The sequence below is a fragment of the Hippocampus bargibanti genome, linkage group LG18 (genome assembly GCF_051943395.1).
Source record: "Hippocampus bargibanti isolate YZ-2025 linkage group LG18, ASM5194339v1, whole genome shotgun sequence".
NCBI lineage: Eukaryota > Metazoa > Chordata > Actinopteri > Syngnathiformes > Syngnathidae > Hippocampus > Hippocampus bargibanti.
In genome coordinates, this window is record NC_142751.1 from 9100540 (window position 1) to 9116860 (window position 16321).

Below are 16321 nucleotides of genomic sequence, written 5' to 3' on the forward strand. Positions count from 1 at the left end.
GGTTTCGCTTGTAGCAGACGTGCACATACCAACATGACGTCCCTGATCCACTGGTGAAAAGGACACTTTGATCCTCTCCTCTTCTACCTAGAACTGCTTCGAGCAAAAAAGAGTGTGCAGAAAGTGCTTAAGATTGAATGACTCTGTGTCTTTTGTGTTGTGTCACATTGTTATTTAGTTTTTTTGTTGTTGTTTTCACACCGTAAGAGTGGTTGCCTTTACAGCAGCTCCTGTATTTTGTTTTTCTACGTCTTCCTTTCCTTTCCTCTTACATTCATCACTTTGGTGCTGTGAAATGTAAATTTCTCCACTGAGTGTCTAATAAAGGCTACCCCACACCAATCCGATCAATTATGTAGTTTTCAGAATTATTATAGACAACTAAATATGTAAAATAAGTCCATCACCTTTCTTTTGTACCATCTTAGTTAGTACATACACCACAATTCAAATATATACAGTAAAGTGTCATTATATCGATAGTACTGCTTATTACGATACTATTTCTGTAAACGCAAGGAGAAAATTACATGCCGCAGGAACGGATATATCGATAGTCCGGTTATATCGATATTTTTTTACTGTATATATTTTTAATGTATTTCCGGCTCAAAATAAAGAGAATAAAAATGTGTGCGTGTTTTGACCCTGTCAGGTAGTTTGTAAAGGTACCACTCCAAACTACAACCACAACATGCTCAACATGCTTTGTTTAGCCCAACTGTTTTTTGGTTGAACAGTTTAAAAGCTCAGTGAACATAGAGAATAAAATAAATAAGAGCCCTCTGGGTCTTTGTGACCCAAGTCCTCATTAGGGAGTTAAAGCTGCACTCCTTTGAGGGCAAATGTGATTTAAAATGACAAAAGGCATGCTAATAGTTCAATTTAGCCATGCACAATGGCAACCTGCTGGATGTTAACGGGTCAACGCTGCTTGTGAAAACCTCATCCCGGTCACCAGCGCAAATATTTGCCCAGTCAATTATAGGCCGTTGTTGTCAACGTGTCATGTGAGAAGCAATGTATTAAAAAATACTTGAAATACATAGTAAAATTAAAAGCGGTAGTAAAAGTCATGATTATGGAGTAATTTTTTTTGTTGCAACTTTGACGCAAACTGTCAAATAACAATGAAATACTTGAGATTTGCGACTCACAAGTGGCGTGCGACATGTTGAGGCGATGAGTCGACCAATCATGACTCATCTTGCAAAGATCACATGACCAAAGTAGACAACAGTGGACAGCAAATGACATCCTGCATAATCAATACAAATAGATCAACGGCCCAGTATCACAATATTATTGACATATCTCAAGATACAGTAAAGTCTCGTTATATCGATATTCTCGGGAGTCTGAAAAAATATCGATATAACCGGACTATCGATATATGCGATCCTGCGGCATGTAAATTTTCTCCTTGCGTTCATAGAAATAGTATCGTAATAAGCAGTACTATCGATATAACCGATATCGATATAATGAGACTTTACTGTATATTTTATGGTTGTGTTACTATTCGATTGCAGCTTTTTGTGTATCGGAATGTCGAACCATGTACACTTTAGTCAGAAGGAAAATCTATTTTTTACCGTGTTTCTCAAGAGAAAACACACCCAAAAAATGATTACACCCCCCCTGAAAGTGGCTGAGTGCCGCTCTGTCCTCACAATGCCCAAGGGTCCCACCTTTTGGGGGTGGGGGTAGAGAGGGCTGGGGGCTTTACTCCAACAAGGTCCAGTGTGGTCCAGCCTGGAGTGGGTTAGGCCACTCATCGGACTTTGGCACATTCATTTCAGAAGCGACCTTCTTTCTCATTATTTAAGCAATGGCGACAATAGCATACACCCCCCTTAGCCACCCCATCACCACCATGCCATTATGCGCACAAGTGTAGTGGGAGTGGTGCCCCGCCTGGTCTTAAAAAAAAAAACCCTCAACGTTCCCTTTCTTCCATTTGCCAAAACAGATTTCTTTCTTAGTTTTCAGGCCTCTCATTAACTCGGCACATGCTTGCAATGGCTTCAAGTGGGCGGACCTTGTGAAAAAGCGACCAATTAGGGGCCTCATCAGCTCCAATTAGACGAAACAAAGCCAGAGTAAAGATAATTCAATGAGAGAGAAAGTGTGTGTGTATCTCTCAGTCCCATGTTCCGAAACTTCACCATTCACAACATCAGGTAGGGGTGAGGGGAGGTGCCTTCTCTCCAGGACCAAGTGTTGTTGTGCTGGCAGGGCCCCCCGGGCCCCCCAGGAGTCCAAGAAAGAGAACCATTCAATCCTCTTTTACCTGTTTGCAATCTCTTATTATTGTCCGCATCCACTCTCTCCATACTTCCTTCAATAAGAGGAGGGGGCTGGATGGATGTTAAAGGGGGGGTGCCTTTCACCTCATTAGAAGCGCATTTGCACTGTCCCTTAGTCGCAACAATGTATTTGTCTTTTTTTTTACATCATAATCTTCCCTGAATGGAGGATTTTTGGGGCGTTTAATTTGCCGCCCAAGCTAAACGCATTCATTAATGAATCGGGTAACACTAATTTTCTTCTATTCAAAGGGTGCATCTTTTGGAGCTAAATAACAAAGGGGGGGTGGTGGTGGTGGGGAGATATAATTAGGAGACAAGGGTCCACTTCAGTAAATATTTGGAATCTTTGAAGGCTTACCCTCGATTAATTACTTCCACAAGAGATTTTGGTAGAGAGAAATGAAGTGCCAACTTTCCTCTAACAAGATAAGCTTTTGGGGGGGGGGGGGGGGGGGGGGGGGGGGGGGGAGAATGGCCCGCCATTTTAATCAAACGAATGCTCAAAAAATGGACTCATTACGTACACAAAGGCACAACGCGCAAACAGTGAGGTCATGTTTTGTCGCTTGTTTACACAAATAAAGGCGACTTGGAAAAGGCGGATAGTGTTGGTCATTACCCTGACGACATTGTGGCAATAATGTCAGCCGACAACCAAGAGCAGGCTGAATGCAGAGTTGTGTAACTGTATAAAACTATAAATATGCTAAAGTAAACCGCACTCAAGAGTACTTTTAAAACATAGTTGGAATGATAACACGGTTGTGAAACATGGGAATAAATAATCTTTTAGGGAAAAATCATTTTTAACAATCAAAAAATATTCAACTGTGCGATGTCATATTGCAGGCAACATTTTTGTAAAATATTTCAAGAATGAAGTCGCATTTATTTTTTATGATAAAAAACGGAACATCACAAAAATTAGCAGCACTTGAGTAAGAAAACAAAACCTTGGTTTTACAGGAATAACGTTGGTATTTTTGCGATGGCTAAAATTCACGTCAATGCCATTGACACATTAACAGCAGCTGGTGTCAAATGACAACTTTACTCAAATTTATGACAGCTCAATTTTAAAACGGATGTTCTAATGTAATATTAACTTTGATGTTGCATTTGCAAGACGAAGAAAAAAAAATCCCGAGCATATTCTACGAAAAAAAATAATCCGAGATCATTTGTAGAGGGGCTCCACATCCCAAATTTCAGTACTGATTTTGGGAGCCAGCTTCCCAGGGGAAGCAATGTTTATCGATAAAAAAAGAAACTAACTAAAATCATGAGTGACTTAAAATATTTTATGGAGCATTTCAATATTGTTGCACATACGTTGGTGTTATTGAGTGAACGCTCGCACGTCTGGCAGTCGCTGTTCACCCGCAAAATGATTTTTTTTTAATCCTATGACTGCAAAGTGTCGTTGAGAGTTTTAAAAATCGCTTATAAATGTATGATGATTACTATTAAATTAAAGATAAAAGGCAGCTGTGTTGTAATGTAGCCAATTTGTCGTGCACCATGAACATCTATTTGTATTTTATTTTATTTTTTGGCATACCGGAAGCACACATATTATAATGTCGAGCAGGTGACCCAAAGCAAAAGTAGGACTGACAATTTTTTTCAAGTACGTATAATTTTTTTTCTTCTCGGCTATGTGCGTATTCACTTAAAAACAGGTACACCACAATTAATTGCAAATTATTTTGAAAACTCACCAGTTTGGAAGTGCTTGAAATCGCTTTTGGGGCGCTGAGACGCCGACATCCAGTTTGTTGTGAACTACGACTGCGATCTAGTGGTTCACACTGGTACTGCGGCTCTCTACACAATTGCGGCACCAGGAGGGCAATATCATGACGTCACAGGAAGAAGTCAAAGCAGATCGTGGGGAATTTACAATACAATAAAATACTGTACATATTGATTTATATAGTATTTAGTCGCCAATAGTTGTTTTTAAAACTGAATTAACTGAACAACTAAACGGAGCTTGGATACTACCTCAAAGGATGAAGTTTACGTTTCCTAAATCAACATAGTCATGCAGTGAAACACAGAGACAGTAAAAATCTACAGAAACAGGCTATAAAGTAAAAATATGTTGATGCAAGTTGGTCATCATTTTTAACTGCCGTGTTCGAATGGACACAGTGGCATATTATGGTTGACATAAAAGGGCTTAAAAAAATCCAGTTCCTGTCTTTTTGTAATAGTTCTAAAAATATATCAATCTATTTAAAAAAAATCAAATATTTGGTGAAGTACTTTTAATGAAGCTCTCCAACTCACATCAAAATAATTCCTCAGATGCCATAACATGGCAGCAAAAGACTAAATTTGACGTCAAAGTTTAAAGTTTTATGGTGGCGACATTTTGGCACAGATTGTTTCTACTATTTTCTAAAGTATTCGTTTTGGAAACACACAGAAGCACAAATGATGAACGACACCAATGCAGCACTCCACGGTTTACTTACCATGTCTGTGGTTGTTTTCCATGAAAACAACAATGACATGTCGCACCTAAGATTAGAATTTTTCTTCATCCAAATGTGGATGAGGTCAAGGGGGAAAAAAGGTAAAATAACAACATTTTATGACTTAGACGCAGCTGGAAGCACAAAAGAGGCCCAGAGCATCACAGCCTTTTGAACTTTGGTCGCAGTAAATATAAGAAGTGAATGTGATCATATTTTAATTTAAAATACTTTGACTTACTAGTTCACGTACGTAGCTACCAGCGCAACACAATTGAGAATAAGAATACTAGCGAGAGCAATTCCAATTGAACAACACCTTAAAGCCATTTCATTTTCGAAAATCTTTTCAGATCTTTACCTTCTCTCATTTTTTTAATGTTTTATTACTTGTCACAAAATACAGAGTATTTTCTATTTTTTACAAATGTTTACATTTTTTATTGGGGGGCTGCTGGGATAAATGTCATTCAAGCTTATATGAATGAAAAAAAAATATCATTAACTCATTCACTGCCAGACAACGTGCAAAAATGTGTCCACTCCAGTTGTTTTTTTTTTGGTCATTTTCACTCAAATTGCAGGACCCACAGAATATTGAGTTCTAGGACTAAATAAACATTCAATTCAGCATACGAAACCTTACACTTTCTTCTATCATCAGAAAAAAAGCGTTACTTCCTAAATTATATGGGTATGGAGTTATCTGACCTTGAAATGGGGGCGGCCGTACAAAATACAGCACAGCCATATTGATTTATATAACGCTTTAATAACAGCTGAAGTTGTTGTTAAAGCCCTAACAAAACAAAAGGCAAATGCTGCCCCCTCCTGGAAGGGTAAAACATTGCCAGAGTTGTAACCAGTGCTTTATCGGCACCTCACGCAAGAAAAACTCAAACCCGAACAAATTTGGGAATGGCGCTCTCCACCATGCTTTTCAAACAACAAAATGGCAGCCAACTGTTTTTCTCCACTATTCGTCGGTTAAAGCCATGTGATTGGTCAAGAATGCAGCAGTGAGGTGAGGTGGTTTAAACATTAAAGAGACAGGCAGATGACGGTGAGAGTTTCAACTTTGATAGTTCAAAGGCAGAGTGTAGACTGCAAGTTTAAAATATCCCATCAATCAGGCTCCACAAACAACCCCACAAGCCATCTGTACACTTGATGCAAAAAGTTATCCACCCAGCTAAACAGAACACAATTGATGAGGAATTGATGAGGATGTGAATTATCACAGAGAAAGCAGCTACAAGGGATCATTCCTCAAGATGGTGAAAGAAGAAAGCTACGTTCCTCATCAAGTGTTTAATGCTGAGGAAACCGGCCACTCTATTTCATCAAGCCATCAGCGGCCATCACAAAGGTAAATAAAATGACTTTATTATATAGTAAAGTTTATTTCTTTAATTATAATACCGTAGCACATTTATCGTACATAAAATGAGGTATATTTTGTGTAGTAGTTTTAAGGCTGAGAAAATTAGAAAGTAGAAAATGATGTTTTATGGAGACCTGGGAACGGATTATTCTCATTTTAATGGTTTCCTATGGGAAATTAATTTTTGGGATACACGCGTTCCCCCTTACACACGCTGTCTGGGAACCAATTAAATTTGTAAGGTAAAGTATCAGTGTATTACAAAACAAAAAAATTAATTCCCCCCTCTGAAAATTCTGATTTTATAAACATACACCATCCCACAAAGGCAGCAAAAGCAAAGAATAACAATATTTTCAATTGTTACATGTGACACTATCAGGCTGAAATGTGTGTGCGGGCCTCTGTGTGTATATGACATTAGTCACGTTGTTATGATTTGTACCGCGAAGTCTTAAGTGTATAAACGATTCACACGTGTGATATTGCATCAGCGGTGTGAAGTGGAGATTTACCGCAGCATTGGGAAACAGGTCAATGACCCTTAAAAAAAAAGAAAACAATAAAATAAAAAAACATTTACATTATCGTCCATGAGTTGTTTTGCTGTTACTATGGCGACAGAGCATCACAGTGGACTCATCTTACACCTGGCCTCAATCTCTAAGACCATTTGATGGATTTCAAATAAGATAAAGAGTTGATTCAAAGGGATGCCTTCACAGTTAAAAATGTTTTGGGTAAAGAATAAATCAATTATTCACTGACTTTGGCTATTCATGGCAGGGCTTGCTCTCCATCCACTCGAACATTAAAGGACAACTGACACCTCTGGACAAGTTGTGTCCATAATTTGTAAAATCACTTTAAATGACTTCTAATGAGCGTATTTTACAAAGATTCCACCGCATATAGATATATTTTACGTTTTAAGACTCACGCTGAATATTCAAGAAATCTTGTTTTCGAGTTGGTGACGTCACGTCAGAAACGCCCCAGACCGAGAAAGCGACACACAATGCATTTTGGGTAGTTTGTTTGGTCTGAAAATTTCATGTTGATGGCGAAATTACAAGGAAAACACATACATAACACGATGGTGAATCGTGTGTTGCACCAAGACTACTATTTGATACTAGTTGACACAAATTCCCAGCAGACAAATCAGTCCATTTCCAACGGAGCATCTTGTGCATTTCGTGGGATGCTACATTGGAGTCCTGACGACTCCAATTGACACGGAAGAACTTCTTTAATCGATTGCAAACATTTATGCTTTCCTCTTCAAAACTATTTGAATCATGTAACTGGATGAGTAATAACAAAGCATCTTCTCCGAATCTGAAGCCATTGTTTTGATTCTAGAGCAAGGCAAGACGTCCTGGCGTGACGTCACGAACAAAGGGGCGGGACCTTCTGAAACTGAAACTTTCTGAGATCATTTTGAAGTAGTTTTGGGACACTTTAACTCATTTTTATTGGTGTTTTTTATTTGACTAAAAATATCAGCCTGTGTGTTTTGGGTATTTTAGATGATATAAAACGTTTTTCTGATGTCAGTTAGGAAACAAAAAATTGGTGTCGGTTGTCCTTTAAGCGAGCACTGTTTTATGATAATTGACAGACGTATGTCGCTGAGTGTTGAACGTTTGCTGGTTTGTGAGGACCTTGGGAACATTGCTTTTTCGTCAAGGTTCATTCAATGCCACAAGCTGTTGCAAAGACATTCGCCAACAATTTCAATGGTAACAAACTTTCATCACTTTGTTGCTGTGAAATGTAAATTTATCCACTGCAAGACTAAAAAAGGCTAATCCAACAATCCAGTTTTCTTTGTTGTAAAGACCTATTAACTCATTCACTACCAGACGATGTGCAAAAATATGTCCACTCCAGTGCCAGGGTTTTTGTCATTTTTCACTCATAATTGCATGACCCAAGAAATATTGAGTCTTCTGGCGGCTTTTGCGTGCAACACAAGGTTTTCAGACCAAACAATACAGCAAAATACATTGACGTGATGGAAGGACTGCTACAATGTGTCTTTTTTCGGTCAGGGGGCGTTCCTTTAGTGACGTCACGTACGGACTCGTCACCAACTCAAAAACAAGACTTCCTGAATATTCACCGCGAGTCTTAAAACGTAAAATATAGCTATATGCGGTGGAATCTTTTTAAAATACGCTCAGTAGAAGTCATTTGAAGCCATTCTACAAATTATGGACACAACTTGTCCGGAGACGTCGGTTGTCCTTTCATTTCAATGTGCTGGGAAGGATATAAAAAAAATAACTATCATCTTACACATTTACTGTATATCATATAAAAATAAATATCTGTGATCCAAAAGGCATATAGTATGTTCTGTTAATATTTAAATAAGAGGAAAAAAATTACAGCTCACATTGAGTATTTAGAATCCATTGCTGTTGGTTCTGCCTCGCGGTGGCTTCCTCTTGCGGGTCCTCTTGGAGTGCGGTGGAGGCGGCAGAGTCTCTCGAAAGTCCTCACCCGATCCCGCATCCTGGCCGTCTCGCCAGGCGGCGGGCGCCGCGGGGAGCTCCTCCCCCGGGTAGAGGGGCGCTCGGCCGTCCACCTTGATCTGCAGGTCGGCGATGTCATTGCGGATGTCGGCCATGAGCAGGAGCAGGAAGTCAAAAGAGCCTGGAGGGCCCTGCACGTTGGCAACGACAACATACAGTAAGTAAATAAAAGTGATATAGATGGGTTAGAATATGCAGTCATCCGTTCTCGCACCCAATTAGGGTCACAGATATGTGGGCGACAATGCACTGATATTTTTTTATCATAATTTTCAATTTGCAATCAATAAAATTCCTACTTCACAAGATTTTATATGATTTTTTTTGAAGGAGGCTGAAGAAAATTTCATTTTATGAGAATGAAACCAATATTCATAAGAATACATTTGTGATGTTACAAAGTGTAAAAACACAACGGCAGATAAATAAATATGCAATAAAAACATTTTGAGAATATACTTTTAATTCCTAAGAAAATATTTTTTTCATGAGACTGGAAGTGTTTTTTTATGTGAATAAGTACTTTTACTCTGATAGATAAAAAGTGTTTATTTATTTTTGTTCCAAATTTTTTTATCGTGGGCCACATTGTAGTTACGGTTTCACTTCGATGGACATTATGAATTATGGGAAACCATAAATGTTTAATCACCTCTAGATATTACACACAGTGCACAGCCAACACATAGATAACTGGTTTTAAAATCAAAATTTAAGAATAATGACTGTTGTTGTGGATTATATTTGACAAAATGAAATTTTGGTTCAAACTGTAGGAATTTCACAAGTTTGATTTGCTTACACGGGCCGAATAAAATGAGGTGGTGCGCCAAATTTGGTCCTTGGGCCTTGATTTTGACACGTGTGGTTCACATGAATAGAAGTGAACTTTGACTAGCATTTTTCCCCACAAATATAACTTTAAAAGAGTAAAATGTCATTTTATACTGGAATGAAGTTCTCATTTTATGACTAGGAATAAAATTGTATTTTCATGCGACAGTAGTAATTGTTGGTTCATCACAGCAAAACTGCCATTTTAATTTTCCAAGCGTAATACTTTGATTCTAATCATATACTAGTCAGTGTCAATCACATAGTCCTATTTGATGTGTTCCACCGTTACTCCTCCTCAGGAGCGCCGTATATTTTTTGTCTGGATTTTAAGCAACAATTTTTAGGTGGCAATTGTCTTACTGGAGGTCCAACAGGTCCGGGTGCTCCTCGCTCACCCTGAAGAGTAAAGAAACAAATATTTAGTTGAGATGAATTTGAGTAAAGGGGAACACGAGAGGAATTCATAATATTATACTTTTTTTTTCACCCTCTCCTTTAACGAGTGTAAGCGCAACTGTGAGGAATGGCTGTTGATCTACGGTAGCGCTGAGGTAGTTCGGCGGGGGGTCATGTTGGGGCTGCGAGTGTTTTGGCAGATGGTTTGGATTTGTTACTCGGAGAGACAGATTAGCATCACCCTCCAATCTATTCACACAAACATCCCCGTTGCGAGAAAATTGAAGGATTCTGTGTATCCTGTAGCTAAGACACCTGAATTAGAGCGCACTAGCGAGCCCCTAAAGCTGAGCAAAAATCGGTATTAAGGTAAATGGCGCAATTCCAAAAGATGTCAGAAGTTCATGAAAATTCAATTAAGGGGGATTGTCTTTGGCTACATTGTACTGTTACAAGCCATTTGCCATGTTTCAAACTATTTCAAGTACGAATTACATATCTTGTAATGTCAAATGAGTGCCATGGCCCAATAAAAGTTGGGAAATAATTCTGTTCCAAAATAAATTTGTATTGATCCAAAAGAGGCGAATTAACGCATTCACTGCCAGACGATGTGCAAAAATGTGTTCACTCCAGTGCCATGGTTTTCGTCATTTTGACTCAAATTCCAAGACCCACTGAATGTTGAGTTTTAGGACTACATAAACATTCAATTCAGTGTAAGAAACCTTCGACTCAGACAGAAAAAAAGAGTTAATTGCTAAATTCTATGAGTCTGGAGTTATCTGAGCTTGAAATGGGGGTGGCTGTACAAAATACATTACAATACATACATATTGATTGGTATAGCGCTGTAACAACAGCTGAAGCTGGAACAAAGCGCTAACATGGACACAAGGCAAGTTCTCGCCCCTCATAGAAGGGGAAAAATTGGCAGAGGTCTGACCAGTACTTTATCGGCACCCTCGCAGGAAAAACCAAAACCCGAACAAATTCAGCAATGGTGCTCCACGTCATGCTTTTCAATTCCCAAATATATTCGGGAATGGCAGCGGAGTAGTTAATTTCTAAATGTGTATTCAGTATCAGTTTCCGATCCATTCCCAGTGATGCGTGCACTCTTTTATAAAACGCAATACCTGAAAGCAATACTGGAGTAGTCCAATATTTTGACAGTTTGTATTCTTAGGCTAAATTGGAGCTGAATGCAAATTTAGCCCTCACGTGAAAATCAGAAACGAGACAGAAAAGACAAAACGTTAACAGCCGTCTCGATTTTAAGTTTGGCGCATCTTGAAGCTTTTTGGTTTCCTGTCGAGGTGAAGCAGAGCAGAGCAAACCATTCCAGTTCTCTGACGAAGCCTTCAAGAGAAAAAAGCTTGAAATATCCCAGACATGCTGAGTGGTCCCACGGGATTTTCTTCACACCGATCGAGGAAAAAAAAGTTAATGGCCACTTGAACAACTCCAAATTGTTAACCCCCACATGGACTCTCTTTTGATTTACCCGCCACAAAAAAAAAAAGTACATGTTTGCACTTGAGTGGATCACAGACGTCATCAACAATCAGCCGTACGTCTTAAATCCGATTTGGCAACTTTGACAGTGAACAATCATCGCCTTGTAGCTGACACTCAACCCTTATTAACCGCAGTTTAACTTGTTCCCAAACGTCATCTCACCTGGTGTCCGTCTTTTCCTGGCGCTCCCGGCGGCCCCTGTTGGACAAAAGACAACAGCTTATATTGGTTCAAGATTGTGCATTTTAATTGTGTTGGGTAATGACGATGAGCATGGTTAATGACTGACCGTCCGTCTGTGTGTGTGTGTTTGGTCCTTGTTATCGGATGCGGTGCGGAATTTGATTTGATTTCAGGTCAGCTCAAATGATCACATTTACATGACTTTGAAATCACGAGTTTAAAAAAAAGAAATCATGATTGGACTAAAAGATATTACAAGATTGTGCTCTCCTTGTTTTTGTCATTTTTTTATTGATACATGGGCTATCCCCACCAGGAGCCAAGTCCAGCTACCTGCCATAAGGTGCGCTTCCAAGCTAGTCAGATGGCGGAGTCTGCCATCCGCTGAGCCAGGACCGCCCTTTCAGTGGCATCCCGACTGAAAGTGCAAATAAATGTAGCTGCTTTGTGGACTTAAACACTGGACTTAAAATAGGATAAAATAAAGTCATGGTTAACTGATTCACTGCCAGATGTTGTGCAAAAATGTGTTCACTCCAGTGCAAGTTTTTTTTTTTGTCGTTTTCACTCAAATTGCAGGACCGGCAGAATATATGTGTTTTTAGACTACATAAACATTCAATGGAGCGTAAGAAATTTTGACTCTCTTCTTTCATCAGAAAAAAAAGCGTCAATTTCTAAGTTATTTGAGTCTGGAGTTATCTGAGTTTGAAATGGGGGCAGCTGTACAAAATAGAATACAATACAATACATAGATATTGATTTATATAGCGCTTTAACAACAGCTGAAGCTGTAACAAACCGCTAACATGACAAAAGGCAAATGCTGCCCGTCATGGAAGGTCTGACCAGCACTTTATCGTCAAGAAAAAAACACAACCCGAACCAATTCAGGAATGCCGCTCCATGTCACACTTTTCAATTCCTGAATAAATTCGGGAATGCTATTGAATGAGAGTTAAAAAAATAAAACAAAAACATTCAACGAAGAGAGTAAAATAACGATTTGAAAGTATCAGTGGAAAGACAACTAAAATAACATAAAAAAAGAAAAAAACTCGTGCATAAAATGAATAAATACAACAAAAAATGTCCCGACATGCTTGTTTAATAAAACAAAATCGTCACGAGAACAGGAATTAGTCGCGCGACAGTAAATATTGTGTCACACTCAATTATTACAAGAATTATTATAAGAATAAGTCTGTCAAAGAATAAGCCAAGGAATCACCAGGGAAAGTTATTTCACATTATAACGTGATGACAAAAAAGGATGAATGAATAAAAAGTCATATGAATTTAGACATGTTTTTTAAGCTAACCATTGTCAGCGCGCATGGACTGCTGTCAGGATCCCAAACGACATAGACAGAACGCTAATGAGGATGAAGAGGTTTTGGGAGACCAACATATGTAATTAAAACCCTCCGAACGCTCGCCGGAGGGCTTTGTGAGGTTTTGGCCCCGTTAACGCCGCTTGCTCGTCTGATTACAAGTGTTGATAGTGTCGTTCATCAACGCGGCCACGGACAAATCGCATCCTGCGCATTCTTAGTCTGCGTTTCACTAATCAACATGAAAGGATGACGCTCGCGGGTAGAGAACGTAACCCGGCTCAAGAAAACCACTTGTCAACAGATTAACCCAGCGTCGTTTTTACCTCAAAAAGGTCAAGCGTGCACCAGTTCAGGTTTAGCTGAAATGTATCGGCTTTAATAAATTGTATGAATCACCGTAAATCAACTCTGCATATTTGCATGTGATCTCACACTGAAAATGAGTCATACAAAGTTGCAGTGTAACGATCATCTATTTCAGGGAGAAATGAAGTTGTGGAATAAAGATGGGAAAGGAAAAAAAATGGAATCAAAATTGTCTCACGGCAAAAAATGAAATGTACGGGGTCAAGTTCCCAACAATCTTTTTGATTTATTTTAAGAAAACGCTGAAAGTGATGATAAACCAATCAAGTGGATTTTGTTTTTGAATGGGGGAAAAAAACTAACCTTGCAGTTCCACTTCAAATCCCCGTGTGATATAAATAGAGATAGAGAGATAGAGATTGAGAGAGATATACAGTGATACCTCGGTTTACGAACCCCTTTGCTTTTTCGGTTTATGAACGTTACATCAAATGGTGAGTATAGTTTTGCTTTTTTGATTGTTGCTGTGCTGATGACCATTTTGTGTTTGGGAGCCTTTTACTGAGCGAGTTGCTTGTTCTGTAGCCACAAAGGGACATACGTCTTCTTGTGCCCGGATAAATACAGAGGGTTGTGGCATCCGACGTAAAAGCTGGGCCAAAACAAACATGTGTATCATACCTCTGAAGATGGAGGTTACTGATTCGCTGTGGCGACCCCTTGAAGGGAAAAGCCGAAAGGAAAAGACGAAGAAGAAATTTATGAAAATTTTACATTGGCATACGAACTTTTTTCATACACGGAGCTGCCCCAATGAGTGATGTGTCGTTCGCGAACGAGCCCATTCTTCTAACAACAAAATGGCAGCCGACTGTTTTTGTCCTCTATTCCCCGCCCCCAGTCTTCATTTTAAGCCACGTGATTGGTCAAGAACGCAGCAGTGAGGGTGAGGGGGTGGTTTCAACATTAAAGAGACAACCTGCACAAGCCATTTGTACACTTGATGCAAAAAGCTATCAACCCAGCTAAACAGAACACAATTGATGAGGAACGAGATACAATTATCACAGAGAAAGCACCGACAAGGGATCATTCCTCAAGATGGTGGAAGAAGAAGGTTACATTCCTCATCAAGTGTTTAATGCTGATGAAACCGGCCACTCCATTCCATCAAGCCATCAACGACCATCACAAAGGTAAATAAAACGACTTTATTATATAGTACAGTTTATTTCTTTAAGTATAATACAATAGCACATTTATTATACATAAAATGAGGTTTATTTTGTGTAGATTTAAGTCTTAGAAAATTAGAAACAATGGATTATTCTCATTTTAATGCTTTCCTATGGGAAATTAATTTTTGGGATACAGACTTTTCGCCTTACACACTGTCTGCGAACTAATTAAGTTCGTAAGCCAAGGTATCACTGTATAAAGCTCTCTCTCTCGATATACATAGTATACTCAATAAACTGTATAAGGCGCATATATAGCTAGCTAGCTACATTTTTAAAGTACTATTGTTTTGTCATAATTTTTTTTTGAACAATGAGATCCTTCTGATGATGTAGAATATCCCTGCTAACCCCAAATTGTGCTATAAGCAATGTGAAAAAAAAAAACAAATCAATTGTTATTTCGCTAGACTGCATAATTTCCAGTGTTAAATTGCACATTTATAATTTCTATCAAAATATTCTTGGCAAAGTCAGACAAAAATGTCATATCAGTATTAGCATGAACTTGAAGATAAACTTCACCAGAATATTGTTGTAAATTACCAAGAATAAAATGTTGCAAGAAAATCAACTGACCACAGGTCCACAGGGGCCTCGTTTGATGTGAGATATGTCTGGTGTGGGCCCCAGGGGACCCATCAGGCCCCTTGGTCCAGGAGGGCCCCGGGGCCCCGATTGTCCGACAAGACCTGGCTGTCCCGCTGCTCCTGGATCACCTAAGGAAAAACAAATAAACACGGGTGCGTTGTTGAATTTGATCCACTGTCTCCTTTGTACAGACATGGATCGGTTCAAATGATTTTTTTAACATAAACACAGATGATTCGATCAATTGTTTACATTTTACTGTATTTAGAATCATCGCTTGTATAAAATTACAAAAATCTCCATCCAGTTATTTTTTTTTAATTTCTGACTACAGTTACTCTTTCAGGCTACAAAAAATAAATTTATATTCGTATGCAAAAGAAAATTAATAATTCATCATACTCAAGCATGGCTCGGGCTACGTGGTTCTATTAAATTTGTTGGTGCTTTCAATGAATGAGGCTTTCATGGTTTAACTCATTTACTGCCAAATTTATTCAGGAATTGAAAAGCATGATTTGGAGCGCCATTTCCGAATTTGTTTGGGTTTTGATTTTTTCATTGCAGAGGGGTGTGTTTAAAGCTTCGGTTAGACCTCTGCCAATGTTCTTTCCTCCTACGAGGGTACAGCATTTACCTTTTATGTATTTTGTATGCTATTGTATTTGTATTACAGCTGCCCCCACTTCCACCTCAGATAACTCTAGAACCAAATAAGCTCAACATAAACAAAAGAGAGTCTAACGTTTCTTATACAGCATTCCAAACCTTTATTCGTGCCACAATGGGGAAATTTGTAGTCCAAAGCAGCAATTTGAAAGGGGATGGGTTGGGGGTGGGTGAAAGGATAGAAAAACAAGATATTACAAACAAGATATACCTGGTGGACCAGGAAGACCCGGTGGGCCCCTCAAAAAGGCAGCTGGGATTTTCTCGTTGGTCCTCTGCTCGGGAACATTGGGACTGCTTAACAGGATCTTGGGTAAAGAAAAGCAAGGAGGTGAGGGGGAATGTTGGATAAGAACAATAATATTCTATTTATTTAGGAAGTGGGCATTTTGAAATGAAGAAATGGTGCGAAAAGAATGACAGATGGATGAATGCAAATGATGACCATGCACCCTTCTTGTGCAGCTCTGCACCTGACCCCTTTGGCCCCTCCAACAGGCAGAGCTTAACCCTAAACTTGT

General features: G+C 39.0%; 1 protein-coding gene across 2 annotated transcripts in view; it reads right to left on the reverse strand.

The window, feature by feature from the left end:
- Nucleotides 1-4950: 4950 nt before the first annotated feature.
- Nucleotides 4951-16321, reverse strand: part of ccbe1 (collagen and calcium binding EGF domains 1) — a 35283-nt gene continuing 23912 nt past the window's right edge. For both annotated transcript variants that reach the window (XM_089021029.1, XM_089021028.1), the window contains exons 8-12: nucleotides 16012-16108; nucleotides 15120-15259; nucleotides 11639-11674; nucleotides 9920-9955; nucleotides 4951-8853 (exon numbers count right to left, since the gene is read on the reverse strand). In XM_089021029.1, the coding sequence (XP_088877155.1) occupies nucleotides 8593-8853; nucleotides 9920-9955; nucleotides 11639-11674; nucleotides 15120-15259; nucleotides 16012-16108 (570 nt within the window). In that variant the 3' untranslated portion in view covers nucleotides 4951-8592. The remainder of the gene's footprint in view (nucleotides 8854-9919; nucleotides 9956-11638; nucleotides 11675-15119; nucleotides 15260-16011; nucleotides 16109-16321) is intronic.